This window comes from Anomaloglossus baeobatrachus, chromosome 8 (genome assembly GCF_048569485.1).
Source record: "Anomaloglossus baeobatrachus isolate aAnoBae1 chromosome 8, aAnoBae1.hap1, whole genome shotgun sequence".
NCBI classification, from domain to species: Eukaryota; Metazoa; Chordata; class Amphibia; order Anura; family Aromobatidae; genus Anomaloglossus; species Anomaloglossus baeobatrachus.
This window is the reverse complement of record NC_134360.1, coordinates 236,233,494-236,260,999: the sequence shown is the minus strand read 5'-3', so window position 1 is coordinate 236,260,999 and position 27,506 is coordinate 236,233,494. Positions and strand designations below refer to the sequence as shown.

At 54.0% G+C, this 27,506-nt stretch overlaps 1 protein-coding gene across 1 annotated transcript in view; it reads right to left on the bottom strand.

The window, feature by feature from the left end:
• The window catches only part of PSMA4 (proteasome 20S subunit alpha 4), a 67,135-nt gene extending 41,204 nt beyond the window's left edge, over positions 1-25,931 (bottom strand). The window contains exons 1-8 of the mRNA XM_075321154.1: positions 25,828-25,931; positions 23,688-23,738; positions 23,559-23,601; positions 23,165-23,327; positions 23,000-23,077; positions 21,245-21,333; positions 19,687-19,817; positions 19,340-19,463 (exon numbers count right to left, since the gene is read on the bottom strand). Of these exons, the coding sequence (XP_075177269.1) occupies positions 19,340-19,463; positions 19,687-19,817; positions 21,245-21,333; positions 23,000-23,077; positions 23,165-23,327; positions 23,559-23,601; positions 23,688-23,690 (631 nt within the window). The 5' untranslated portion in view covers positions 23,691-23,738; positions 25,828-25,931. The remainder of the gene's footprint in view (positions 1-19,339; positions 19,464-19,686; positions 19,818-21,244; positions 21,334-22,999; positions 23,078-23,164; positions 23,328-23,558; positions 23,602-23,687; positions 23,739-25,827) is intronic.
• Between the last annotated feature and the right edge of the window lie 1,575 nt (positions 25,932-27,506).

The following is a 27,506-nucleotide window of genomic DNA, read 5'->3' as shown; positions in this document are numbered from 1 at the left end:
CCGAACCCTCCGTCTGGGATGTATGAGATACCCCGTGAGGACATTGTTGGTCCAACTGAGGGGGGTCAGGGAACAATGATTCAACAGAGTCCCTTTGCTGAGATACCGGTCTGGACTGCAAGGCTTCTAGTATCTTAGCCATAGTCTCAGAGAGATGATCCTTAAAGGCTGCAAACTCAGTCCCCGTCACCTGGACAGTGTCAACAGGTGGCTCCCCCTGGGCCCCTCTTAGCAGAGGATCCGGCTGAGGAAGTGTCACAGGGGTCGAACACTGTACACAATGAGGGTCAGTGGAACCTGCCGGTAGCTGGGTCTTACAAGCGGCGCAGGCAACATAATAAGCCTGTGTTTTGGCACCCCTGCCTTTTATGGGCGCCATGCTATAGTTTTCCCTGAGTAACACAATAGGGTATATAGCCAGAAAGAACTGTGCTCATACAGTGTAAATTATATACAGTACACAAATAATGTACCCATACAATACAGCACTATGGGGCTAGCACCACATGTGCTGTTTACCAGCCGCCTAAGCGGTTGTGAGGCCACCAGAGACAGTGTCTGGGTCTCCCATGAATATGTCCCTCTCTGCAGCGTCGGTGGAGCTGACAGGAATGGCTGCGGCGTCCTGACGAGCTGAGGAAGCTGTGGGCGTGGCCTAGAAAGAGCGCGAAACGGGCGCTCATACTGTGTACAGTGAGGGGAGTGGAGCATGTAAATCATACTCCAGCCCTCATTGCTGCTCGCTCAGTGCAGCGTCCCGCCCTTCCCCTGCCTGTCAGGGCTGAGGGCGGGAGAAAAAAAGGGAAACTAGGCCGCAATGAAGCCGGGGACTGTAGTAATAAACGCGGCCGCCGTAAAAGCGCGGTCGCGTGAAAGTCCCCGGCGAACTACAAGTCCCAGCCGCGCCGCAGTGTCCCGTGGCAACGGCGGTCAGTGCGGTAGCCCTTACATATAAACACACTCAGCGACGCTGAGTGTGTAATGGCACATATAGACCCGGTCAGCGCCGCGGTCCCCGGTGCACTAGCACACCCAGCAAAGCTGAGGTGATGCCGTGCGCGGTCCCCATAGGGATACAGAGTACCTTTAAGATGCAGGGCCATGTCCCTGAACGGTATCGGCTCCTATCCATCAGGCTCCACAGGAGTTGTGGATGGAGCACGGTCTCAGTGCCTGGAGACCGATGAGATCCCACTTCACCCAGAGCCCTAAGGGGGATGGGGAAGGAAAAACAGCATGTGGGCTCCAGCCGCCGTACCCGCAATGGATACCTCAACCTTAACAACACCGCCGACAAAAGTGGGGTGAGAAGGGAGCATGCTGGGGGCCCTATATGGGCCCACTTTTCTTCCATCCGACCTAGTCAGCAGCTGCTGCTGACTAATCTGTGGAGCTGTGCTGTGCGTGTCTGACCTCCTTCGCACAAAGCAAAAAACTGAGCAGCCCGTGGGAGCACGGGGGGTGTATTGGCAGAAGGGGAGGGGCCTAACACTTTTAAGTGTAGTACTTTGTGCGGCCTCCGGCGGCATAGCCTATACACCCAATTGTCTGGGTCTCCCAATAGAGCGAAAGAAGGGAATTTTGTTACTTACCGTAAATTCCTTTTCTTCTAGCTCCTATTGGGAGACCCAGACGATTGGGTGTATAGCACTGCCTCCGGAGGCCACACAAAGCATTACACTAAAAAGTGTAAGGCCCCTCCCCTTCTGGCTATACACCCCCAGTGGGATCACTGGCTCACCAGTTTTAGTGCAAAAGCAAGAAGGAGGAAAGCCAATAACTGGTTTAAACAAATTCACTCCGAAGTAACATCGGAGAACTGAAAACCATTCAACATGAACAACATGTGTACCCGAAAAACAACCAAAAATCCCGAAGGACAACAGGGCGGGTGCTGGGTCTCCCAATAGGAGCTAGAAGAAAAGGAATTTACGGTAAGTAACAAAATTCCCTTCTTCTTCGGCGCTCCATTGGGAGACCCAGACGATTGGGACGTCCAAAAGCTGTCCCTGGGTGGGTAAAGAAATACCTCATGTTAGAGCTGCAAAGACAGCCCTCCCCTACAAGGAGGCAACCGCCGCCTGCAGGACTCTTCTACCTAAGCTGGCATCCGCCTAAGCGTAGGTATGCACCTGACAATGCTTGGTGAAAGTGTGCAGACTCGACCAGGTAGCTGCCTGGCACACCTGCTGAGCCGTAGCCTGGTGCCGTAATGCCCAGGACGCACCCACGGCTCTGGTAAAATGGGCTTTCAGCCCTGATGGAACCGGAAGCCCAGCAGAACAGTAGGCTTCAAGAATTGGTTCCTTGATCCATCGAGCCAGGGTGGATTTGGAAGCCTGCGACTCTTTACGCTGATTAGCGACAAGCACAGAGAGTGCATCCGAGCGGCGCAGAGGCGCCGTGCGGGAAATGTAGATTCTGAGTGCTCTCACCAGATCCAACAAATGCAAATCCATTTCATATCGATGAAATGGATGAGGCAAAAGGAAGGTAAGGAGATATCCTGATTGAGATGAAAGGGGGATACCACCTTAGGGAGAACTCCGGAATCGGGCGCAGCACTGCCTTGCCTTGGTGAAACACCAGGAAGGAAGCTTTTGGATGACAGCGCTGCTAGCTCGGACACTCTCCTAAGAGACGTGACCGCTACCAGAAAGGCCTCTTTCTGGGAAAGTCGAGAGAGTGAAACATCTCTCAGAGGCTCGAAGGGCGGCTTCTGGAGAGCAATTAGTACCCTGTTCAGATCCCATGGGTCCAACGGCCGTTTGTACAGAGGGACAATGTGACAAACCTCCTGCAGGAACGTGTGTACCTGAGGAAGTGGTGCTAGGCGCTTCTGAAGAATACAGATAGCGCTGAGACTTGTCCTTTGAGGGAGCCGAGTGACAACCTTTTTCCAAACCAGATTGCAGGAAGGAAGGAAAAGTAGGGAATGCAAATGGGCAGGGAGACACTCCCTGAGCAGAGCATTAAGAGAAGAATATCCTCCACATCCTGTGGTAGATCTTGGCAGACGTCGGTTTTCTAGTCTGTCTCATGGTGGCAATGACGTCCTGAGATAATCCTGAAGACGCTAGGATTCAGGACTCAAAGGCCATACCGTCAGGTTCAGGGCCGTAGAATTCAGATGGAAAAAACGGCCCTTGGGACAGTAAGTCTGGCCGGGCTGGTAGTGCCCACTGTTGGCAGACCGTGAGATGCCACAGATCCGGGGACTACGACCTCCTCGGCCAGTCTGTGGCGATGAGGACGGCGCGGCGGCAAACGGACCTGATGTTGCGTAGCCCTCTGGGCAGCAGTGTCAGAGGGGGAAACACATAGGTAGCTGGAACTGCGACCAAACCTGAACTAAGGCGTCTGCCGCCAGAGCTCTTTGATCGTGATACCGCGCCATGAAAATCGGAACCTTGTTGTTGTGCCGAGACGCTATTAGGTCGACGTTCAGCATCCCCCAGAGATTTCCTGAAAACCGTCCGGGTGAAGATACCCTTCCCCTGCTTCCATACCCTGGCAACTGAGGAAGTCTGCTTCCCAGTTTTCTGCGCCCGGGATGTGAACTGCGGATATGGTGGATGCTCTGTCTTCCACCCCCATCAGACTCCGCCGGACTTCCTGGGAGGCTTGCCGACTGCGTGTTCCGCCTTGGTGGTAGATGTATGCCACCGCTGTGGAGTTGTCCGACTGAATTCGGATGTGTGTGCTTTCCAGCCACGGCTGGAAGGCTTGCAGGGCAAGATACACTGCCCAGATTTCCAGCACATTGATTTGAAGGATGGACTCCTCTGAAGAGAGTCCTTGACCGTCTGAGAAGGGGGACGTTCCTTCCAGGGACGTCTACTTCCCATCCCATTGGCAAAGAATGCCACATTGGAGTGGACGCAGATGAAACTGCGCGAAAGTGACTGCCTCTGCATGAGGCGTGTTAAGGGGTGTGACTGGCCTTGAAGGAGAGACTGCACCCCCGTCTGTAGTGAACGCTGTTTGTCCAGCGGAAGCTTCACTATCGCTGAGGGAGCGTGACACTCCATGCCCAGATATGTCAGCGATTGGGTCGGTGTCAGATTTAACCTTGAGAAGATGATGATCCACCCGAAACTCTGGAGAGTCTCCAGCGCTACGCTCAGGCTGTGTTGGCATGCCTCTTGAGAGGGTGCCGTGACCAGTCGACCGTCCAAGGAAGGATCACCGAGTGACCCTGAGAGTGCAGGACTGCTCCCACAGTTGCCCTGAACTTGGTGAAAACCCGTAGGGCTGTCGCCAGACCGAAGGGCAGGGTTACGAACTGAAGATGCTCGTCTTCAATAACGAAACGTAGCAAACGTTGGTGCTCTGGAGCAATCGGCACGTGGAGATAAGCATCCTGTCTATTGATGCTAGGAAATCTCCTTGAGACATTGAGGCAATGACGGAGCGGAGGGATGCCATCCGGAACCGCCTGGCCTTCACGTGCTTGGTGAGCAGTTTTAGGTCCCCCACAATCAGATTGGAGGAAAAACCGTGTCTTGTTCCTGAAGAGGAACAGGAATTACCACTCCTTCTGCCTGCAGAAGAGCATCGGCTCGGTGGGTAGGTGGGGAAGTTCTGAAGAATCGAGCCGGAGGCCGAGAACAGAACTCTATCCTGTACACGTGAGACACAATGTCTCTCACCCACCGGTCTGTGACCTGTGGCAGCTAAATGTCGCCAAGGCGAGAGAGTCTGCCACCAACCGCGGATGCGGAGAGAGAGAGCTTAAAGTCATGAGGAGACCGCCTTGGAAGCGGTTCCTCTGGCTGCCTTCCTTGGGCGTGATTGAGCCCGCCTGGAATCTGAGCCCCTCTGAGCCTTTTGAGCCCTTTTGGACTAGGACAATTTGGACCTGCCCGAGCCTGGGAAGGACCGAAACCTCGACTGTCTCTCTCGGACAGCATTAATAGGGTAAGTCGCAATGCAGACATTGCGAGGATAAGGACGCTACCTGCGGCACAGATGTACCTGTGCTCAAGACCAGCTGCGCAAGACCAGCTGACATAGCTTAGAGTGCCCATACGGCTGCGAATGCCGTAGGAACCGACACGCCGATAGCTTCATAGACAGATTTCAACCAGAGGTCCATCTGTCTGTCAATGGCATCTTTAAGTGAAGTCCCATCTCCACTGCAACTATGGATCTAGCCGCAAGCCTGGAGATTGGGGGATCCACCTTTGGACCCTGGGTCCAGCGCCTGACCACGTCAGGGGGAAAGGGATAACATGTATCCTTAATACATTTGGAGAAACGCTTATCTGGTAAGCGTGGTGATTCTGAACTGCTTCTCTGAAGTCAGCGTGGCCAGAAAAGTACTCAATGTACGCTTGAGATACTGAAATGGGATTTCTCCTGCTGGGAAGCTGACTCCTCCACTGGGGGAGCTGAGGGAGCAATATCCAACATTCCATTGCTGGACGCTATAAGATCAGTCACCATGGCGTCACCATCCGGTGTATCCGGATTGAGAGCGGTGTCAGGATCAAAGTCCTGATCAGCTACGTCTGCCTCATCATACAGAGAGTCCTCTGCTGTGACCCTGACTAGTGATGAGGCCGAGTGCCGCTCCCAGCGAGCTCGCTTAGGCTGTCTGGGACTGTCGTCCGTGTCAGAGCCTTCACCCTGGAATGCCTGGGACCCCCCCGGAGCACTGATTTTGTTCCAAATGAGGGTGGCCAGGGAGCAATGATCAAGATTGCCCATGGCCTGTCTGGACTGCAAGTCACTATCCCATGACAATCTATCAGTCGAAACTGCAACACCGTCCCTGTCCATGGACAGGGTTCACAGGTGGTTCCTTTGGCCACCTCTAGTAGAGACCCCGGCTGACCAAGTGCTACAGGGGAGCATTGCACACAACGGGGGTCAGTGGAACCTGCCGGTGGAACAGTATCACATGCAGTAAAAGCAGCATAGAAAGCCTGTGTTGCTTTTTTGCTGCTGTAGTCTAGCCATCTAGGAGCATATAGCCGAGAATAGCGACCGCACAGTGCAATGTATAGCATACAAGCATAAAGTACAAATGAGCACTTCAGCACATGCAATATGAGCAGCTTAGAAAGCCTGTGCCTTAGCACCTTTGCTTTTTTGCTGCTGTAGTCTAGCCATCTAGGAGCATATAGCCAAGAATAGCGACCGTACAGTGCAATGTATAGCATACAAGCATACAGTACAAATGAGCACTTCAGCACATGCAATATGAGCAGCTTAGAAAGCCTGTGCCATGGCACCCTTGCTTTTTTGCTGCTGTAGACTAGCCATCTAGGAGAATATCGCCAAGAATAGCGACCGTACAGTGCAATGTATAGCATACAAGCATAAGTACAAATGAACACTTCAGCACATGCAATACAAGCAGCATAGAAAGCCTGTGCTTTAGCACCCTTGCTTTTTTGCTGCTGTTGTCTCGCCATCTAAGAGGGCATATAGCCAAAAATAGCGACCTACAGTGCAGTGTAAGCATAAAATACAAATGGACACCACGGTATTTAGTGGGGTCAGCACTTCAGGTGCTGCTTACCGCCCGCCTATAGGCGGGTGTGTGGTCGCCAGAGTCCTGTGACTGGCTGCCAGCTCAGGTGCAGGAATGGCTGCCGGCGTCCTTCTCCAGCTCGTGTGACGAGGGGCGGGCCGTGGGCGTGCCCCAGGCAAGAGCGGGAAACCGGCGTCCCACTGTGTCCAGTGAAGGGGGCTGGAGAATGCAAAGCAGACTCCAGCCCTCAGCGCTGACTTTCTGTACAGCGTCCCGCCTCTCCCCTGACTGGCAGGGCTGGGGGCGGGAACGAAACGAAAACTAGGCCGCAAAGCCGGGGACTCGAGTAATAAGCGCGGCCGTCCTATGTGCACGGCCAGCGCGGAGTCCCCGGCGCACCACAAGTCCCAGCCGCGCCACAGTGTAAAAACACCTAGCAGCGGCCCGGCGCGGCAGTTCCCAATATATAAATTCACACAGCAAAGCTGCCGTGAATAATAGCACGAGCGCTCCGCGCTGTTGTCCCCGGCGCACTAGCACTCCCAGCAATGCTGGTGTGTGTGTGCGCGATGTGTACGGGGACACAGAGTACCTTAATGTAGCAGGGCCCTGTCCCTGACGATACTCAGCTCCATATCCAGCAGGTTCTCTGGGTCTGTGGATGGAGCCCGGTCTCAGTGCCTGGAGACCTGTAAGATCCCACTTCACCCAGAGCCCTGAGGGGGGATGGGGAAGGAAAACAGCATGTGGGCTCCAGCCTCCGTACCCGCAATGGGTACCTCAACCTTAACAAACACCCGACAAAAGTGGGGTGAGAAGGGAGCATGCTGGGGGCCCCATATGGGCCCACTTTTCTTCCATCCGACATAGTCAGCAGCTGCTGCTGACTAAAAACAGTGGAGCTATGCGTGGATGTCTGACCTCCTTCGCACAAAGCAGAAAACTGGTGAGCCAGTGATCCCACTGGGGGTGTATAGCCAGAAGGGGAGGGGCCTTACACTTTTTAGTGTAATGCTTTGTGTGGCCTCCGGAGGCAGTGCTATACACCCTAATCGTCTGGGTCTCCCAATGGAGCGCCGAAGAAAAGGAATTTACGGTAAGTAACAAAATTCCCTTCTTCTTCGGCGCTCCATTGGGAGACCCAGACGATTGGGACGTCCAAAAGCTGTCCCTGGGTGGGTAAAGAGATACCTCATGTTAGAGCTGCAAAGACAGCCCTCCCCTACGGGGAGGCAACTGCCGCCTGCAGGACTCTTCTACCTAGGCTGGCGTCCGCCGAAGCATAGGTATGCACCTGATAATGTTTGGTGAAAGTGTGCAGACTCGACCAGGTAGCTGCCTGGCACACCTGCTGAGCCGTAGCCTGGTGCCGTAATGCCTAGGGCGCACCCACGGCTCTGGTAGAATGGGCTTTCAGCCCTGATGGAACCGGAAGCCCAGCAGAACAGTAGGCTTCAAGAATTGGTTCCTTGATCCATCGAACCAGGGTGGATTTGGAAGCCTGCGACTCCTTACGCTGATTAGCGACAAGCACAGAGAGTGCATCCGAGCGGCGCAGAGGCGCCGTGCGGGAAATGTAGATTCTGAGTGCTCTCACCAGATCCAACAAATGCAAATCCATTTCATATCGATGAAATGGATGAGGCAAAAGGAAGGTAAGGAGATATCCTGATTGAGATGAAAGGGGGATACCACCTTAGGGAGAACTCCGGAATCGGGCGCAGCACTGCCTTGCCTTGGTGAAACACCAGGAAGGAAGCTTTTGGATGACAGCGCTGCTAGCTCGGACACTCTCCTAAGAGACGTGACCGCTACCAGAAAGGCCTCTTTCTGGGAAAGTCGAGAGAGTGAAACATCTCTCAGAGGCTCGAAGGGCGGCTTCTGGAGAGCAATTAGTACCCTGTTCAGATCCCATGGGTCCAACGGCCGTTTGTACGGAGGGACAATGTGACAAACCTCCTGCAGGAACGTGTGTACCTGAGGAAGTGGTGCTAGGCGCTTCTGAAGAATACAGATAGCGCTGAGACTTGTCCTTTAAGGGAGCCGAGTGACAACCTTTTTCCAAACCAGATTGCAGGAAGGAAGGAAAAGTAGGGAATGCAAATGGGCAGGGAGACACTCCCTGAGCAGAGCATTAAGAGAAGAATATCCTCCACATCCTGTGGTAGATCTTGGCAGACGTCGGTTTTCTAGTCTGTCTCATGGTGGCAATGACGTCCTGAGATAATCCTGAAGACGCTAGGATTCAGGACTCAAAGGCCATACCGTCAGGTTCAGGGCCGTAGAATTCAGATGGAAAAAACGGCCCTTGGGACAGTAAGTCTGGCCGGGCTGGTAGTGCCCACGGTTGGCAGACCGTGAGATGCCACAGATCCGGGGACTACGACCTCCTCGGCCAGTCTGTGGCGATGAGGATGGCGCGGCGGCAAACGGACCTGATGTTGCGTAGCCCTCTGGGCAGCAGTGTCAGAGGGGGAAACACATAGGTAGCTGGAACTGCGACCAAACCTGAACTAAGGCGTCTGCCGCCAGAGCTCTTTGATCGTGATACCGCGCCATGAAAATCGGAACCTTGTTGTTGTGCCGAGACGCTATTAGGTCGACGTTCAGCATCCCCCAGCGTTGACAGATTTTCTGAAAACCGTCCGGGTGAAGATACCCTTCCCCTGCGTCCATACCCTGGCAACTGAGGAAGTCTGCTTCCCAGTTTTCTGCGCCCGGGATGTGAACTGCGGATATGGTGGATGCTCTGTCTTCCACCCCCATCAGACTCCGCCGGACTTCCTGGGAGGCTTGCCGACTGCGTGTTCCGCCTTGGTGGTAGATGTATGCCACCGCTGTGGAGTTGTCCGACTGAATTCGGATGTGTGTGCTTTCCAGCCACGGCTGGAAGGCTTGCAGGGCAAGATACACTGCCCAGATTTCCAGCACATTGATTTGAAGGATGGACTCCTCTGAAGAGAGTCCTTGACCGTCTGAGAAGGGGGACGTTCCTTCTAGGGACGTCGACTTCCCATCCCATTGGCAAAGAATGCCACATTGGAGTGGACGCAGATGAAACTGCGCGAACGTGACTGCCTCTGCATGAGGCGTGTTAAGGGGTGTGACTGGCCGTGAAGGAGAGACTGCACCCCCGTCTGTAGTGAACGCTGTTTGTCCAGCGGAAGCTTCACTATCGCTGAGGGAGCGTGACACTCCATGCCCAGATATGTCAGCGATTGGGTCGGTGTCAGATTTAACCTTGAGAAGTTGATGATCCACCCGAAACTCTGGAGAGTCTCCAGCGCTACGCTCAGGCTGTGTTGGCATGCCTCTTGAGAGGGTGCCTTGACAAGTCGACCGTCCGAGGAAGGATCACCGAGTGACCCTGAGAGTGCAGGACTGCTCCCACTGCTGCCCTGAACTTGGTGAAAACCCGTAGGGCTGTCGCCAGACCGAAGGGCAGGGTTACGAACTGAAGATGCTCGTCTTCAATAACGAAACGCAGCAAACGTTGGTGCTCTGGAGCAATCGGCACGTGGAGATAAGCATCCTGATGTCTATTGATGCTAGGAAATCTCCTTGAGACATTGAGGCAATGACGGAGCGGAGGGATGCCATCCGGAACCGCCTGGCCTTCACGTGCTTGTTGAGCAGTTTTAGGTCCCCCACAATCAGATTGGAGGAAAAACCGTGTCTTGTTCCTGAAGAGGAACAGGAATTACCACTCCTTCTGCCTGCAGAAGAGCATCGGCTCGGTGGGTAGGTGGGGAAGTTCTGAAGAATCGAGCCGGAGGCCGAGAACAGAACTCTATCCTGTACACGTGAGACACAATGTCTCTCACCCACCGGTCTGTGACCTGTGGCAGCTAAATGTCGCCAAGGCGAGAGAGTCTGCCACCAACCGCGGATGCGGAGAGAGAGAGCTTAAAGTCATGAGGAGACCGCCTTGGAAGCGGTTCCTCTGGCTGCCTTCCTTGGGCGTGATTGAGCCTGCCTGGAATCTGAGCCCCTCTGAGCCTTTTGAGCCCTTTTGGACTAGGACAATTTGGACCTGCCCGAGCCTGGGAAGGACCGAAACCTCGACTGTCTCTCTCGGACAGCATTAATAGGGTAAGTCGCAATGCAGACATTGCGAGGATAAGGACGCTACCTGCGGCACAGATGTACCTGTGCTCAAGACCAGCTGCGCAAGACCAGCTGACATAGCTTAGAGTGCCCATACGGCTGCGAATGCCGGAGCAACCGACACGCCAATAGCTTCATAGACAGATTTCAACCAGAGGTCCATCTGTCTGTCAATGGCATCCTTAAGTGAAGTCCCATCTCCACTGCAACTATGGATCTAGCCGCAAGCCTGGAGATTGGGGGATCCACCTTTGGACCCTGGGTCCAGCGCCTGACCACGTCAGGGGGAAAGGGATAACATGTATCCTTAATACATTTGGAGAAACGCTTATCTGGTAAGCGTGGTGATTCTGAACTGCTTCTCTGAAGTCAGCGTGGCCAGAAAAGTACTCAATGTACGCTTGAGATACTGAAATGGGATTTCTCCTGCTGGGAAGCTGACTCCTCCACTGGGGGAGCTGAGGGAGCAATATCCAACATGCCATTGCTGGACGCTATAAGATCAGTCACCATGGCGTCACCATCCGGTGTATCCGGATTGAGAGCGGTGTCAGGATCAAAGTCCTGATCAGCTACGTCTGCCTCATCATACAGAGAGTCCTCTGCTGTGACCCTGACTAGTGATGAGGCCGAGTGCCGCTCCCAGCGAGCTCGCTTAGGCTGTCTGGGACTGTCGTCCGTGTCAGAGCCTTCACCCTGGAATGCCTGGGACCCCCCCGGAGCACTGATTTTGTTCCAAATGAGGGTGGCCAGGGAGCAATGATCAAGATTGCCCATGGCCTGTCTGGACTGCAAGTCACTATCCCATGACAATCTATCAGCCGAAACTGCAACACCGTCCCTGTCCATGGACAGGGTTCACAGGTGGTTCCTTTGGCCACCTCTAGTAGAGACCCCGGCTGACCAAGTGCTACAGGGGAGCATTGCACACAACGGGGGTCAGTGGAACCTGCCGGTGGAACAGTATCACATGCAGTAAAAGCAGCATAGAAAGCCTGTGTTGCTTTTTTGCTGCTGTAGTCTAGCCATCCAGGAGCATATAGCCAAGAATAGCGACCGTACAGTGCAATGTATAGCATACAAGCATAAAGTACAAATGCACACTTCAGCACATGCAGTAAAAGCAGCATAGAAAGCCTGTGTTGCTTTTTTGCTGCTGTAGTCTAGTCATCTAGGAGCATATAGCCAAGAATAGCGACCGTACAGTGCAATGTATAGCATACAAGCATAAAGTACAAATGAGCACTTCAGCACATGCAATATGAGCAGCTTAGAAAGCCTGTGCCTTGGCACCCTTGCTTTTTTGCTGCTGTAGACTAGCCATCTAGGAGAATATCGCCAAGAATAGCGACCGTACAGTGCAATGTATAGCATACAAGCATAAGTACAAATGAACACTTCAGCACATGCAATACAAGCAGCCTAGAAAAACTGTGCCTTAGCACCCTTGCTTTTTTGCTGCTGTAGTCTAGCCATTCTAGGAGAATATAGCCAAGAATAGCGACCGTACAGTGCAATGTATAGCATACAAGCATAAGTACAAATGAACACTTCAGCACATGCAATACAAGCAGCATAGAAAGCCTGTGCCTTAGCACCCTTGCTTTTTTGCTGCTGTTGTCTCGCCATCTAAGAGGGCATATAGCCAAAAATAGCGACCTACAGTGCAGTGTAAGCATAAAATACAAATGGACACAACGGTATTTAGTGGGGTCAGCACTTCAGGTGCTGCTTACCGCCCGCCTATAGGCGGGTGTGTGGTCGCCAGAGTCCTGTGACCGGTTGCCCAGAGCTTGTCTCCGTTCTCCAGCTCGGACTGCAGGAATGGCTGCCGGCGTCCTTCTCCAGCTCGTGTGACGAGGGGCGGGCCGTGGGCGTGCCCCAGGCAAGAGCGGGAAACCGGCGTCCCACTGTGTCCAGTGAAGGGGGCTGGAGAATGCAAAGCAGACTCCAGCCCTCGGCGCTGACTTTCTGTACAGCGTCCCGCCTCTCCCCTGACTGGCAGGGCTGGGGGCGGGAACGAAACGAAAACTAGGCCGCAAAGCCGGGGACTCGAGTAATAAGCGCGGCCGTCCTATGTGCACGGCCAGCGCGGAGTCCCCGGCGCACCACAAGTCCCAGCCGCGCCACAGTGTAAAAACACCTAGCAGCGGCCCGGCGCGGCAGTTCCCAATACATAAATTCACACAGCAAAGCTGCCGTGAATAATAGCACGAGCGCTCCGCGCTGTTGTCCCCGGCGCACTAGCACTCCCAGCAATGCTGGTGTGTGTGTGCGCGATGTGTACGGGGACACAGAGTACCTTAATGTAGCAGGGCCCTGTCCCTGACGATACTCAGCTCCATATCCAGCAGGTTCTCTGGGTCTGTGGATGGAGCCCGGTCTCAGTGCCTGGAGACCTGTAAGATCCCACTTCACCCAGAGCCCCGAGGGGGGATGGGGAAGGAAAACAGCATGTGGGCTCCAGCCTCCGTACCCGCAATGGGTACCTCAACCTTAACAAACACCCGACAAAAGTGGGGTGAGAAGGGAGCATGCTGGGGGCCCTGTTATGGGCCCTCTTTTCTTCCATCCGACATAGTCAGCAGCTGCTGCTGACTAAACAGTGGAGCTATGCGTGGATGTCTGACCTCCTTCGCACAAAGCAGAAAACTGGTGAGCCAGTGATCCCACTGGGGGTGTATAGCCAGAAGGGGAGGGGCCTTACACTTTTTAGTGTAATGCTTTGTGTGGCCTCCGGAGGCAGTACTATACACCCAATCGTCTGGGTCTCCCAATGGAGCGCCGAAGAAAAGAAAGAATACCTCGATAAAAAGAGCCGCAACGGCCCCCTCTTACAGGTGGGCAACCGCCGCCTGGAGGACTCACCTACCTAGACTGGCGTCTGCCGAAGCATAGGCATGCACCTGATAGTGTTTCGTGAAAGTGTGCAGACTAGACCACGTAGCTGCCTGACACACCTGCTGAGCCGTAGCCCGGTGCCACAATGCCCAGGACGCACCTACGGCTCTGGTAGAATGGGCTTTCAGCCCTGAAGGAATCGGAAGCCCAGAAGAACGGTAGGCTTCAAGAATCGGTTCCTTGATCCACCGAGCCAAGGTTGACTTGGAAGCCTGCGAACCCTTACGCTGGCCAGCGACAAGGACAAAGAGCGCATCTGAACGACGCAGGGGCGCCGTGCGAGACACGTAGAACCGTAGTGCTCTCACTAGATCCAAAGAGTGCAAATCCTTTTCACATTGGTGAATTGGATTAGGGCAAAATGAAGGTAAGGAGATGTCCTGATTGAGATGAAAAGGAGATACCACCTTAGGGAGAAAATCCGGGACCGGACGCAGAACCACCTTATCCTGGTGAAACACCAGGAAGGGGGCTTTGCATGACAGTGCTGCAAGCTCAGACACTCTCCGGAGTGATGTAACTGCCACCAGGAAGGCCACCTTCTGAGAAAGACGTGATAAAGAGACATCCCGCAGCGGCTCGAAAGGTGGTTTCTGAAGAGCCGTTAGCACCCTGTTAAGGTCCCAGGGTTCCAGCGGACGCTTGTAAGGTGGGACCATGTGGCAAACTCCCTGCAGGAACGTGCGGACCTGCGGAAGCCTGGCTAGGCGCTTTTGAAAAAATACGGAGAGCGCCAATACTTGGCCCTTGAGAGAGCCGAGGGACAAACCCTTGTCCATTCCGGATTGAAGGAATGAAAGAAAAGTGGGTAAGGCAAACGGCCATGGAGGAAAACCGTTATCAGAGCACCAGGACAAGAAGATTTGCCAAGACCTGTAATAGATCTTGGCGGACGTTGGCTTCCTGGCCTGTCTCATGGTGGCAATGACATCCTGAGATAACCCTGAAGACGCTAGGAGCCAGGACTCAATAGCCACACAGTCAGGTTGAGGGCCACAGAATTCAGATGGAAAAACGGGCCTTGTGCCAGCAAGTCTGGGCGGTCTGGAAGCGCCCACGGTTGTCCCACCGTGAGATGCCACAGATCCTGGTACCACGACCGCCTCGGCCAATCTGGAGCGACGAGAATGGCGCGACGGCAGTCGGATCTGATCTTGTGTAACACTCTGGGCAGCATCGCCAGAGGAGGAAACACGTAAGGCAGTCGAAACTGCGACCAATCCTGAACTAACGCGTCCGCCGCCAGAGCTCTGTGATCTTGAGACCGTGCCATGAATGCCGGAACTTTGTTGTTGTGCCGTGACGCCATGAGATCGACGTCCGGCGTTCCCCAGCGGCGACAGATCTCTCGAAACACGTCTGGGTGCAGAGACCATTCCCCCGCGTCCATGCCCTGACGACTGAGAAAATCTGCTTCCCAGTTTTCCACGCCCGGGATGTGAACTGCGGAGATGGTGGAAGCTGTGGCTTCCACCCACTGCAGAATCTGCCGGACTTCCTGGAAGGCTTGACGACTGCGAGTGCCGCCTTGGTGGTTGATGTATGCGACGGCAGTGGCGTTGTCCGACTGGATACGGATCTGCCTGCCCTCCAGCCACCGATGGAAAGCCAATAGGGCTAGATACACTGCCCTTATCTCCAGACTATTGATCTGAAGGGATGACTCTATCGGAGTCCAGGTTCCCTGAGCCCTGTGGTGGGGAAAAACCGCTCCCCACCCTGACAGGCTCGCGTCCGTGGTGACCACAGCCCAGGTTGGAGGTAGGAAGGATTTTCCCTGCGACAGAGAGTTGGGAAGGAGCCACCACTGAAGAGACGTCTTGGTTGCAAGGGAAAGAGAGACTTTCCTGTCGAGGGAAGCCGACCTCCTGTCCCATTTGCGGAGAATGTCCCATTGGAGTGGCCGCAGATGGAATTGTGCGAACGGCACTGCCTCCATCGCTGCCACCATCTTCCCCAGGAAGTGCATGAGGCGCCTTAAGGGGTGTGACTGACTCCGAAGAAGTGATTGCACCCCTGCCTGCAGAGAGAGCTGTTTGTCCAGCGGTAGCATGACTACCGCTGACTGTGTATGAAACTCCATCCCGAGGTAAGTCAGTGATTGGGTCGGTGTCAACTTGGATTTCGGGAAGTTGATGATCCACCCGAACTGCTGGAGAGTCGCCAGAGCGACGGTAAGGCTGTGTTGACACGCCACCCGAGAAGGGGCCCTGACTAGGAGATCGTCTAAGTAGGGAATCACCGAGTGGCCCTGAGAGTGTAGGACCGCCACAACGGATGCCATAACTTTGGTGAAAACCCGTGGGGCTGTCGCCAGGCCGAAAGGCAATGCCAAGAACTGAAGGTGTTCGTCCCCTATGGCGAAACGCAAGAAGCGTTGATGCTCTGGTGCAATCGGCACATGGAGATAAGCATCCCTGATGTCGATCGATGCTAGGAAGTCTCCTTGTGACATCGATGCGATGACCGAGCGGAGAGATTCCATCCGAAACCGTCTGGTTCTCACATGTCTGTTGAGTAGTTTGAGGTCCAGAACGGGACGGAATGATCCGTCCTTCTTTGGCACCACGAACAATTTGGAGTAAAAGCCGCGACCACGTTCCTGAAGGGGAACGGGGATCACAACTCCTTCTGTCTTCAGAGCGTCCACTGCCTGAAAAAGTGCGCCGGCCCGAGCGGGGGGCGGAGAGGTTCTGAAGAAACGAGCCGCAGGACGAGAGCTGAACTCTATCCTGTAACCGTGAGACAGAATGTCTCTCACCCATCGGTCTTGAACATGTGGCCACCAGGCGTCGCAAAAGCGGGAGAGCCTGCCACCGACCGAGGATGCGGCTAGGGGATGCCGAGAGTCATGAGGAGGCCGCCTTGGAAGCAGTGCCTCCGGCGGCCTTTTGGGGGCGTGACTTAGACCGCCACGCATAGGAGTTCCTCTGGCCTTTCTCCGGCCTGCTGGACGAAGAGGATTGGGGCTTGGCGGAGGGACGAAAGGACCGAAACCTCGATTGTATTTTCCGTTGCTGAGGTCTCTTAGGTTTGGATTGGGGTAAGGAGGAGTCCTTTCCCTTGGATTCCTTAATAATCTCATCCAATCGTTCGCCAAACAAGTGGTCGCCAGAAAACGGCAAACCGGTTAAGAACCTCTTGGAGGCCGAGTCTGCCTTCCATTCGCGCAGCCACATGGCCCTGCGGACTGCCACAGAGTTAGCGGATGCCACAGCTGTACGGCTAGCAGAGTCCAGGACGGCGTTCATGGCGTAGGAAGAAAAAGCTGACGCTTGAGAAGTCAAAGACGCAACTTGCGGAGCAGAATTACGTGTGACAGCATTAATCTCAGCCAGACAAGCCGAGATAGCTTGGAGTGCCCACACGGCTGCAAAAGCCGGGGCAAAAGACGCGCCCGTGGCTTCATAGATGGACTTCATCAGAAGCTCTATCTGCCTGTCAGTGGCATCCTTTAGCGATGAGCCATCTGCAACCGATACCACAGATCTAGCCGCCAATCTAGAGACTGGAGGATCCACCTTGGGACATTGAGCCCAACCCTTAACTACGTCAGAGGAGAAGGGGTAACGTGTGTCAGTGAGGCGCTTAGTAAAGCGCTTGTCCGGAACCGCTCTGGGCTTCTGGACAGCATCTCTGAAGTTAGAGTGATCGAAAAACGCACTCCGTGTACGTTTGGGGAACCGAAACTGGTGTTTCTCCTGCTGAGACGCCAACTCCTCTACAGGAGGAGGCGGGGGAGAGAGATCCAACGCCTGGTTGATGGACGAGATAATATCATTCACTAAGGCGTCCCCTTCAGGTGTATCAATGTTAAGGGCGACGTCAGGGTCAGAGCCCTGAGCTGCGACGTCCGCCTCGTCCTCCAGAGAGTCCTCAAGCTGGAAACCCGAGTAGCGTGAAGAAGTCGGGGAAGATTCCCAGCGAGCCCGCTTAGCCTGTCTAGGACTGTGGTCCGGGCAGGAGTCCTCCACGTGAGACCTAGGGCCCAACCTGGGAGCGCGCTGCGGCGCGGACAGAGAGGGGCCTGGAGGCGACGATCCAACAGGGGCCGGGGCCTGTGTAAGGACCGGTCTGGACTGCAAAGCTTCTAGCAGCTTGGCAGACCATTTGTCCATAGACTGAGCCATGGATTGTGAAAGTGACTCAGAGTTTCTCAGCAAAAGAGGCGAACTCTGTCCCTGCCGCCTGGACAGGGGGAGCAGGGGGGTCTACATGAGCCGAGGGGCCCACCAGTGTCCGAGGCTCCGGCTGAGCAAGCGAAACAGGGGTCGAGCATTGCTCACAGTGAGGGTAGGTGGAACCCGCAGGTAACATAGCCCCACAAGAGGTACAGGCCGCAAAAAAAACCTGTGCCTTAGCACCTTTGCTCCTTGTGGACGACATGCTGTTGTCTCCTAGGAGAGTGATCACTGAGGGTATATGGGAAGGGGTATACAGCCCGACCGAACAGATTATATATATATATATATATATACGTATCTATTCCGGCACCCTAGGAGGACCAGCACCGGGTGACCGGTGTGGCTTACCGACCGCTAAAAAGCGGAGTGTGTGTCCTCCAGATTCCCTGCCTTAGGTCCCCCGGAGCTGCAGAGCTCTTCACTGAGAATCCTCCACCGGCAGAATGCCAAAAAATGGCTGCCGGAGCTCTCAGGGGAGGAGTGGAGCCGTGGGCGGCGCCAGGAAAGTGCGGGAATCTGGGGTCCCCACAGTGATCAGTGAGGGGGGAGGAAACATGCAGGATGGTCCGGCCCTCACATCCGACGTCAGGTCGGCAGTCCCGCCCTTACCCCTGACAGGCAGGCCCGGGGGCGGGATTTTTGCGACTAGGCCGCGATGAAGCCGGGGACTAAATTTGAGACCGCGCCCGACAAGCAGGCACGGTCGGCGCGGAAGTCCGCCGGCCTTCTCAATTCAGCAGCTGCCGCAGCGTCCGGGAAGAAGGTGCGCTCCCTGCACCGTCCCCTATGGGGACACAGAGTACCTTAGAGTTGCAGGGCCCGGTCCCTGAGGTTGAATAGACTCCGGTCCGGCAGATTCCCACAGGGGCTGCGGAGGGAGCACGGTCCCAGTAAATGGATGACCGCTCAGGATCCCACTTCTCCCAGAGCCGCTAAGGGATGGTGAAGGAGACGGCATGAGGCTCCGGCCTTTGTACCCACAATGGGTACCTCAACCTTAACAACACCGCCGACGTAGTGGGGTGAGAAGAGAACATGCCGGGGGCCCCGTGGGAGCCCTCTTTTCTTCCAACCGACATAACTAATATGAGAATGCATGACTGGATGTGTGCCTCCTTCCACACAAAGCATAAAACTGAGGAGCCCGTGATGCACGGGAGGGTGTATAGGCAGAGGGGAGGGGTTACACTTTTTAAAGTGTAATACTTTGTGTGGCCTCCGGAGGCAGAAGCTATACACCCAATTGGCTGGGTCTCCCAATGGAGCGAGAAAGAAATAAAAATTTTGTCTAGTCATCCAGGGTTTTCAGGGATTTTCCATCCTAATCCAATACTAGGAGAAGCTTTAAGCCTTTATTTCTGGTGGCGGACACGTGTGGCCTACTACAGAGTGCATTGTCCAGACCGGCCGCAGGTTCCCTCACCTGAAAGCAACAACCGGCTCGTCAGTGTATACAGATCTATCGAGTGCGGAGACCTGCGGACGGTCTGGACACCAAACTCTGTACTCGGACCATAACTATCGGCCACAAGAAACCGGCCTTATTTTGCCCTTTGGGGTCAGACTGATGCCGCCTGTTCCCCACTGAACACTTGCAATGTAGTAAATGTTTAGTAACAATGTTAGACAATATTGTAACACGGCAGACGCAGTCCCCGACTCTCACCTTTCTCAGCGGACAGTTTACTGACGTCCATTGTCTTGTTAAGAACTTTAACGGCTAAAGCCAGCGCCGACTTGAGCGTCATTTCTCCCTCCTTGTAGTCTTGCTTCAGCATGGAGACGGCGGCCTGCAGGCACAACACCGACACGTCAGCATCAACCCTGCACAACGCTGTGCACTATATTGCCGTCAGTGACTGGTCAGCGCTCCTGCCTCATTAGGAGTGATCCTGCAGCGAGTCCAGGGCTGGTGTGTAACGTGATCAGGAGATTTCCAGTCTCCGGACACAACCATTCACTGACAGCAAATGAGGAATTGTCAGAGACAGCAATGATGGAGGGGATTCTTACCGCGCTGTTGTTGCCGATACACGTGGCTTTCCAGCCTCCGTAGTTCCCGCTTGGATCGCTCTGGTAAAGCTGGAAACCGTAGTGTTTGTCCCAGCCGATGTACAGGAGGGAGACGCCGAACGGCCGCTTCCCTGCAGAGGACAAAAACATACACAATCTGTTCAGAGACGGCGCAGAGTCCGTGGATTCACCGCACAGCTCCAGCAACGTGCTCTCCGACTGTCTGACATTGCTCCACATGGTCACGGCTTTCTTCCTAAAGTGAACCTGAAACGGAGATGAGCCGCACCGAACCACCCGGGAGACCAGCCGGACCGGCAGATCCCTAGCGGCTGCTCCCTGCCAGATCTCTTCCTAAATACACACGCAGGGAGAGAGCTGTCACTCCAGGGGGCAGCCGCCGAGGACCGGGCAGTCTGACTAGTCTCCCGGGTGCTTTGGTTCTGAGCAGCTTTTAAACTTTACTTTTCTCTGAAATCCCAGAGTGTTTCGGAGATCATGTAGCCACTGCCTGACACATGCTGGCTCCCTTTAAAGGGGATGTCCAGCCGTTTAAATAAATTCTAAAAACACCTTATGAATCCCAACCACCCAGTTTTTAGGGCATCTAGGTCCCTTAGTCTTTGTACCTTCAGAAAGATCAGTAGGAGTCATCCGGCCATGTGACTTCTGCAGCAATCCTGCACTTACAGGGTCCTGAAAACTGTTCAGCAGATTTATGGCTGAATGATTTAAAGGGAACCTGTCACCACTTTTTCGGCCCTATAACCTGCGGCCACCACCATCGGGATCTTATATACAGCATTCTAACATGCTGTATATATGAGCCCAGGCTGCTGTATACAACATGAAAATCACTTTATAATACTTACCTAAACCGGTCGCTGCGGTGGATATGGCTCAGATGGGCGTCTTTGTCCTCCAGTGCCAGCTCCTCCTCTTTCGGCCATCTTTGTCACCGCCTCTGTCGTCTGTTCTGAAGCCGCGGTGCATGACGCATCCGACGTCATACACACTCGCCGGCATTCAGGTCCTGAGCAGGGCAGATCAAAGTATTGTAGTGCGCCTGCGCAGGACTGGTGAGTGTGTATGACGTAGACAGGCTTCAGAAGGACAAAGATGGCCGAAAGAGGTGGCACCGGAGAAGCCCACCTGAGCCACATCCACCGCAGCGACCGGTTTAGGTGATTATTATAAAGTAATTTTTATGTTATACACAGCGGCCTGGGTTCTTATATACACCATGTTACAATGCTGTATATAAGAGCCCGGTGGTGGTGGCCACAGCTTATAAGGCAAAAAAGTGGTGACAGGTTCCCTTTAAGGTAAAATTCTGAACAACAGTTCTGAATGGGACTACAACCTAAAAGTGATAGAGTGAGCAGATTATGACTAGTGGTTCTGTTAATGGGGGTGATGCAGTTGCCGCCAGTACAAAATTGGACCCCCTCCCCCAGCAGACACAAGGGGGACACACTCCGCACACACCCAGACATAATGGAGCAGCGGCATCTCCCTCTCAGAGAGCGGCGCTGATCTGTGCAAATAAATGACTGACCTCCGAACTGTGTGTACGCCTGTTTAATGTCGCAGAGGGCGGTCACCAGCTGCTCACACGGGATGGGCTCCTGGTACTGAAGCAGATACCTGAGGGCGAAAACAGGAAAATTAAAATCTCTGCGCCAAATACCAGTCCCCCAGCGCAATTACCACTGATCTCCAGGAGAAATACAAATTTAATGGGGTAAAACATAAAAGCCAGGGATGGAGATATCCCTTTACGGCTATGTGCCCACGTGTACGCTCTCCACCGCAGCGTAAAGTCACTGCATGTCCGCTTCAGAGCGCAGCTGAAAAGCTCCGTTCTGAAACTTTGGTGACTGCAGAATTTGTGCGCTCTGGATGCTGCCTCTCCCTATAGACAGAATGGAGACCGCATGCAGAGCGCACGAAAGAAGTGACATGTTGCTTTTTAGAACGCAGCGATTTGGCAGCATGCAAATCGCTGCGCTCTAATACACCACGTGGGCATGGATTATGCATAGACTGTGCTGGGGACGCAGGACGCATGCAGTTATGCTGCGGTGGAGATTGCAGCGTAACTGCATGCAATACGCACACGTGGGCACAAAGCCTAACTCGGCTCATCATAACCATCATCCAATCAGAAAGATTCATGATCGCCTCCAAACTACAGATTGTGGCTTTGATTGAGACCGTTATTTTGAGCCCGAGCGGCATAAGAGAGGTTAATTTGGCGCATCTTTCAGCGGCCGTGTATTTCACGCCGCCTTTATGCGAAGTTATCGTAAATACTTTTGTGCTTTGTTTCCAGCGTTTCTACGCCAGAATACCGTCTAAAAAAGCTTAATGAATCGGCCCCTTTGTCATCATTTCTAACATCTCTGCTGACAGTCAGTGAATGGAGGCGATTCTTGTTCACAACCTGAGGCAGATCACCAGCACAAATCCCTCCATTGGTTTGTTACAATGTATCGGTGCAGGTAAAGTGTATAAAGGGTGCTTTACACACGGCGATATCGCTAAGGATATATCGTTGGGGTCACGGTGGTTGTGACGCACATCCGGCCTCGTTAGCGAGATCGAAGCGTGTGACACCAAGGAGCGACCGTAAACGATTGCATAAGAGGGAAAAAAAAAACAAAACAAAAAAAAAAACGGTGCTCATGGAGAGGTCGTTCTAAAACAAAATATCGTTTCCTGCCCAGTAGCGATGTTGTTCGTCGTTCCTGCGGCAGCACACATCACTGTGTGTGACAACCATCACCTTACCTGCGTCCACCGGCAATGAGGAAGGAAGGAGGTGGGCGGGATGTTCCGGTCGCTCATCTCCTCCCCTCCTTTTCTATTGGGCGGCGGTTCAGTGACGCTGCTGTGACGCTGAACGAACTGCCCCCTTAGAAAGGAGGCGGTTCACCGGTCACAGAGGAGGTAAGTGCGTGTGATGCTGCCGTAGCGATAATGTTCGCTACGGCAGCGATCACCACATATCGGCCGTACGACGGGGGCGGGTGCTATCGCGCTCGACATCGTTAGCAATTGCTAGCGATGTCGCAGCGTGTAAAGCCCGCTTTAGCCTAGAGTCCAGGCCATTTAGCGCATTGAGAATTTTCAACACTGGATACAATTGTAGCAAAATCCTCAGCAGTGAGAAGTAGCGGGTTATAGATGGAAACAAGATTACTGCCCTTCACTGACAGCAAGCAGACATGTTGAAAAAGTTGAGCAGTAGAAACAAATTACATATTAGAAAGTAGTACTGCCAACGTACCATGGCGGCTTCTGCTCTTACCTCTGTGCGATCAGTCGGAGCTCGTTGGTCAGGACGTTGGCGTCAGATGTGATCCCGGCCACGCTGCACGCCATATCACTGAAACCACAGAAGAGGCGGCATTAGCGTCTCCACCGCCAGCGCACAAGCCGCCATCTTGGACAGCGGAGCCTCTGCACAACTTACTCGTTCAGTTTGTAAATTTTCTCAGAAAAGAAAACCTCATCCAGGAGTTTGTGGATGTTCCGTCTCTCGGCCGCCAGCAGGACGCCGTCATTGGCCAGAATGCCCAGGCACGTGCCAGCGTGTCCGATGGCTTCCATGGCATATTCCACCTGATACAGGCGACCTGGGAACACGACAAGTCAGTGACAGCAAGCGGAGATAGCGGGGAGGATCTGCCGACATACAGAGCGAGCCCTGGAACTCTGGACACTGATCACACATTTTGGGACATTTTTGTAAATCTTACACAATTTGCGCTGTTATTTGCAGCCCGCAAGCGACAAGCACAGGACACAGCAGGAGGAGGTGACTACAGAACAGCGGTACAATGATGGGAGTGGGAGTGGGAACCTACCCTCCGGGGAGAAGATGGTCGTCCTCGAGTCGTATCTGCGAGACTGGAGAGAAAACACCGAGAATGAGGAACCGAGCGTCACCAAGGCACGTCCCCCCTCCCCCACACTACAACCCCCAATCTACTCACCATAGTGGAGTCCTCTCTGCACTGTCACAAATTCAGCTGAGGCTCCGCCCACTGCGACAGAAAACATCAGAATATACCATGTGCACAGCAGGGGGGCGACACTAAATAAGAGGACGGGAGTAGGAGTCTTACAGGGTGACAGGCAGCAGTCCTCTACCAGGGAAGGCAGCAGTCCTTTATGGGGTGGGTGGTAGGCGTCTATGGAGGAGTCAACTACGGGGGGCGGCAGTGGTAGTCTATGGGGGGCGGCAGTGGTAGTCTATGGGGGGCGGCAGTGGTAGTCTATGGGGGGCGGCAGTGGTAGTCTATGGGGGGGCGGCAGTGGTAGTCTATGGGGGGGGCGGCAGTGGTAGTCTATGGGGGGGCGGCAGTGGTAGTCTATGGGGGGGCGGCAGTGGTAGTCTATGGGGGGGCGGCAGTGGTAGTCTATGGGGGGGCGGCAGTGGTAGTCTATGGGGGGGCGGCAGTGGTAGTCTATGGGGGGGCGGCAGTGGTAGTCTATGGGGGGGCGGCAGTGGTAGTCTATGGGGGGGCGGCAGTGGTAGTCTATGGGGGGGCGGCAGTGGTAGTCTATGGGGGGGCGGCAGTGGTAGTCTATGGGGGGGCGGCAGTGGTAGTCTATGGGGGGGCGGCAGTGGTAGTCTATGGGGGCGGCGGCAGTGGTAGTCTATGGGGGGGCGGCAGTGGTAGTCTATGGGGGGGGCGGCAGTGGTAGTCTATGGGGGGGGCGGCAGTGGTAGTCTATGGGGGGGCGGCAGTGGTAGTCTATGGGGGGGCGGCAGTGGTAGTCTATGGGGGGGCGGCAGTGGTAGTCTATGGGGGGGGCGGCAGTGGTAGTCTATGGGGGGGCGGCAGTGGTAGTCTATGGGGGGGCGGCAGTGGTAGTCTATGGGGGGGCGGCAGTGGTAGTCTATGGGGGGGCGGCAGTGGTAGTCTATGGGGGGGGCGGCAGTGGTAGTCTATGGGGGGGCGGCAGTGGTAGTCTATGGGGGGGCGGCAGTGGTAGTCTATGGGGGGGCGGCAGTGGTAGTCTATGGGGGGGCGGCAGTGGTAGTCTATGGGGGGGCGGCAGTGGTAGTCTATGGGGGGGCGGCAGTGGTAGTCTATGGGGGGGCGGCAGTGGTAGTCTATGGGGGGGCGGCAGTGGTAGTCTATGGGGGGGCGGCAGTGGTAGTCTATGGGGGGGCGGCAGTGGTAGTCTATGGGGGGGCGGCAGTGGTAGTCTATGGGGGGGCGGCAGTGGTAGTCTATGGGGGGGCGGCAGTGGTAGTCTATGGGGGGGCGGCAGTGGTAGTCTATGGGGGGGCGGCAGTGGTAGTCTATGGGGGGGCGGCAGTGGTAGTCTATGGGGGGCGGCAGTGGTAGTCTATGGGGGGGCGGCAGTGGTAGTCTATGGGGGGCGGCAGTGGTAGTCTATGGGGGGGCGGCAGTGGTAGTCTATGGGGGGGCGGCAGTGGTAGTCTATGGGGGGCGGCAGGCGTCTACGGGGGGCGGCAGGCGTCTATGGGGGGCAGTAGTCTATCAATGACGGTAGTGGTCTTCTAGGGGGGGGGGCAGTAGTCGTTAATGAGAGACCGTAGTCATCCAGGGGGGGCAGTAGTCATATGGGGGGGGCAGTAGTCATAAATATGAGGGAGGGGCAGTAGTCTATCAATGACGGTAGTGGTCTTCTAGGGGGGGGGGGGGCAGTAGTCGTTAATGAGAGACCGTAGTCATCCAGGGGGGGCAGTAGTCATATGGGGGGGGCAGTAGTCTTCTGAGGGGGGGGGGTCTATGACAGTAGTCGTCTCCGGGTTGTAGTAGTCGTCTATGGGGGGGGGGCAGTAGTCTTCTGAGGGGGGGGGGGGGGTCTGTTGTAGTAGTCGTCTATGGGGGGGGGGGGCAAAAGTCGTCTATGAGAGGGTGGTAGTCGTCTATGAAAAACAGTAATCGTCTACAGGGGGTAGTCGTCGTCTATGGAGGGGGGGGGGGGCAGTAGTCGTCTACGGGGGGGGGCAGTAGTCCTCCCAACGTGCGGTACAGTAGCAGAGATGACAGCAGTGGCGGATTCCGCACTGTCATGGCTCCTCTCCCCCTGCCCCCCTCTTCCCTGCCGTCTCCCCCGCTCCTCTCTCCCCGGACAGCAGGAGGCGACACTTACAGTTCACTTTTTCCTTCTCCGGGATCGAAAACGAAACAACCGGCGAGAGCGCTCAGTCACTGTACAGAGAGCAACATGGCCGCCCGCGCATGCCCAGTGCGCTGACAAGCTTCGGCGCGTGATTACGTCATTGGCTGGGCGGAAGACTGGTGTCAGCCATGTTGGGTGAGGGCAGCGCTGCCCTTACATGAGTCTTCCTGTCCGTGGTGCACAGGAGGAGCCGGTGAATGTGTGACGTCACGCAGCAGCGTCATCTCCCGCCATCCACCTCCTCAGACTAATCATCAGAAATGGTTATTTCTCGCATTATTGCACTTTCCTCTTCTCTTTGCCCTGTGCTCTGCAGGCTGACACTGGACGCAGTGAGCTGCTCCTCTGCAATGTGTGAACTAAAGACAACTCCGTGATTCTGTTTTACTTTTTTTATTAGGAATTGGCACTTAAAGAGTTAACAAGATTTTTCACTTTTTTTCCTGATGATTTTGTTGTTCCTGTAACCAAAATGTCTCCAATCTGTCCGTGTTCTCACATCCCCTAATGAAGGGGGGAGAGTGCGAATCCATCAGAATGAATCCATCAGAATGTGCAGAACCAGCGGCTTCATTTCCATAATTAGTGATGCAGGAAGCTGCGAACCTCAGAATAAACGCTGAGACGCCAGTCACCGTCTACACTACAGCTCCTTCAGGAAGCGCAGAGCGGGCTCCAAAAGTATGTACACCCCCCTGCGGAACGTGTGCAACGCCGCCGCGATCTTCTCCGGACTCAGACACAAACCGTGAATCGCATTGTACTTCGTGATAATCTGCGCAGCGTGGACTGCGTCTACCAGGCCTGAAAGATGAAACACGGGAAAAGCAAAAATACGCAGATCACATCACCTGTAATTATAGGATGAAAAATAACTACTATAATACTGCCCCTGTGCATAAGAATATAACTACTATAATACTGCCCCCTATGTACAAGAATATAACTACTATAATACTGCCCCTGTGCATAAGAATATAACTACTATAATACTGCCCCCTATGTACAAGAATATAACTACTATAATACAGCCCCTATGTACAAGAATATAACTACTATAATACTGCCCCCTATGTACAAGAATATAACTACTATAATACAGCCCCTATGTACAAGAATATAACTACTATAATACTGCCCCTGTGCATAAGAATATAACTACTATAATACTGCCCCCTATGTACAAGAATATAACTACTATAATACTGCATCTATGTACAAGAATATAACTACTATACTGCTCCTATGTACAAGAATATAACTACTATAATACTGCCCCTATGTAGAAGAATATAACTACTATAATACTGCCCCCTATGTACAAGAATATAACTACTATAATACTGCCCCTATGTACAAGAATATAACTACTATAATACTACCCCTATATACAAGAATATAACTACTATAATACTGCTCATATGCACAAGAATATAACTACTATAATACTGCCCCCTATGTACAAGAATATAACTACTATAATACTGCCCCTATGTACAAGAATATAACTACTATAATACTGCCCCCTATGTACAAGAATATAACTACTATAATACTGCCCCTATGTACAAGAATATAACTACTATAATACTGCCCCTATGTACAAGAATATAACTACTATAATACTGCCCTATGTACAAGAATATAAC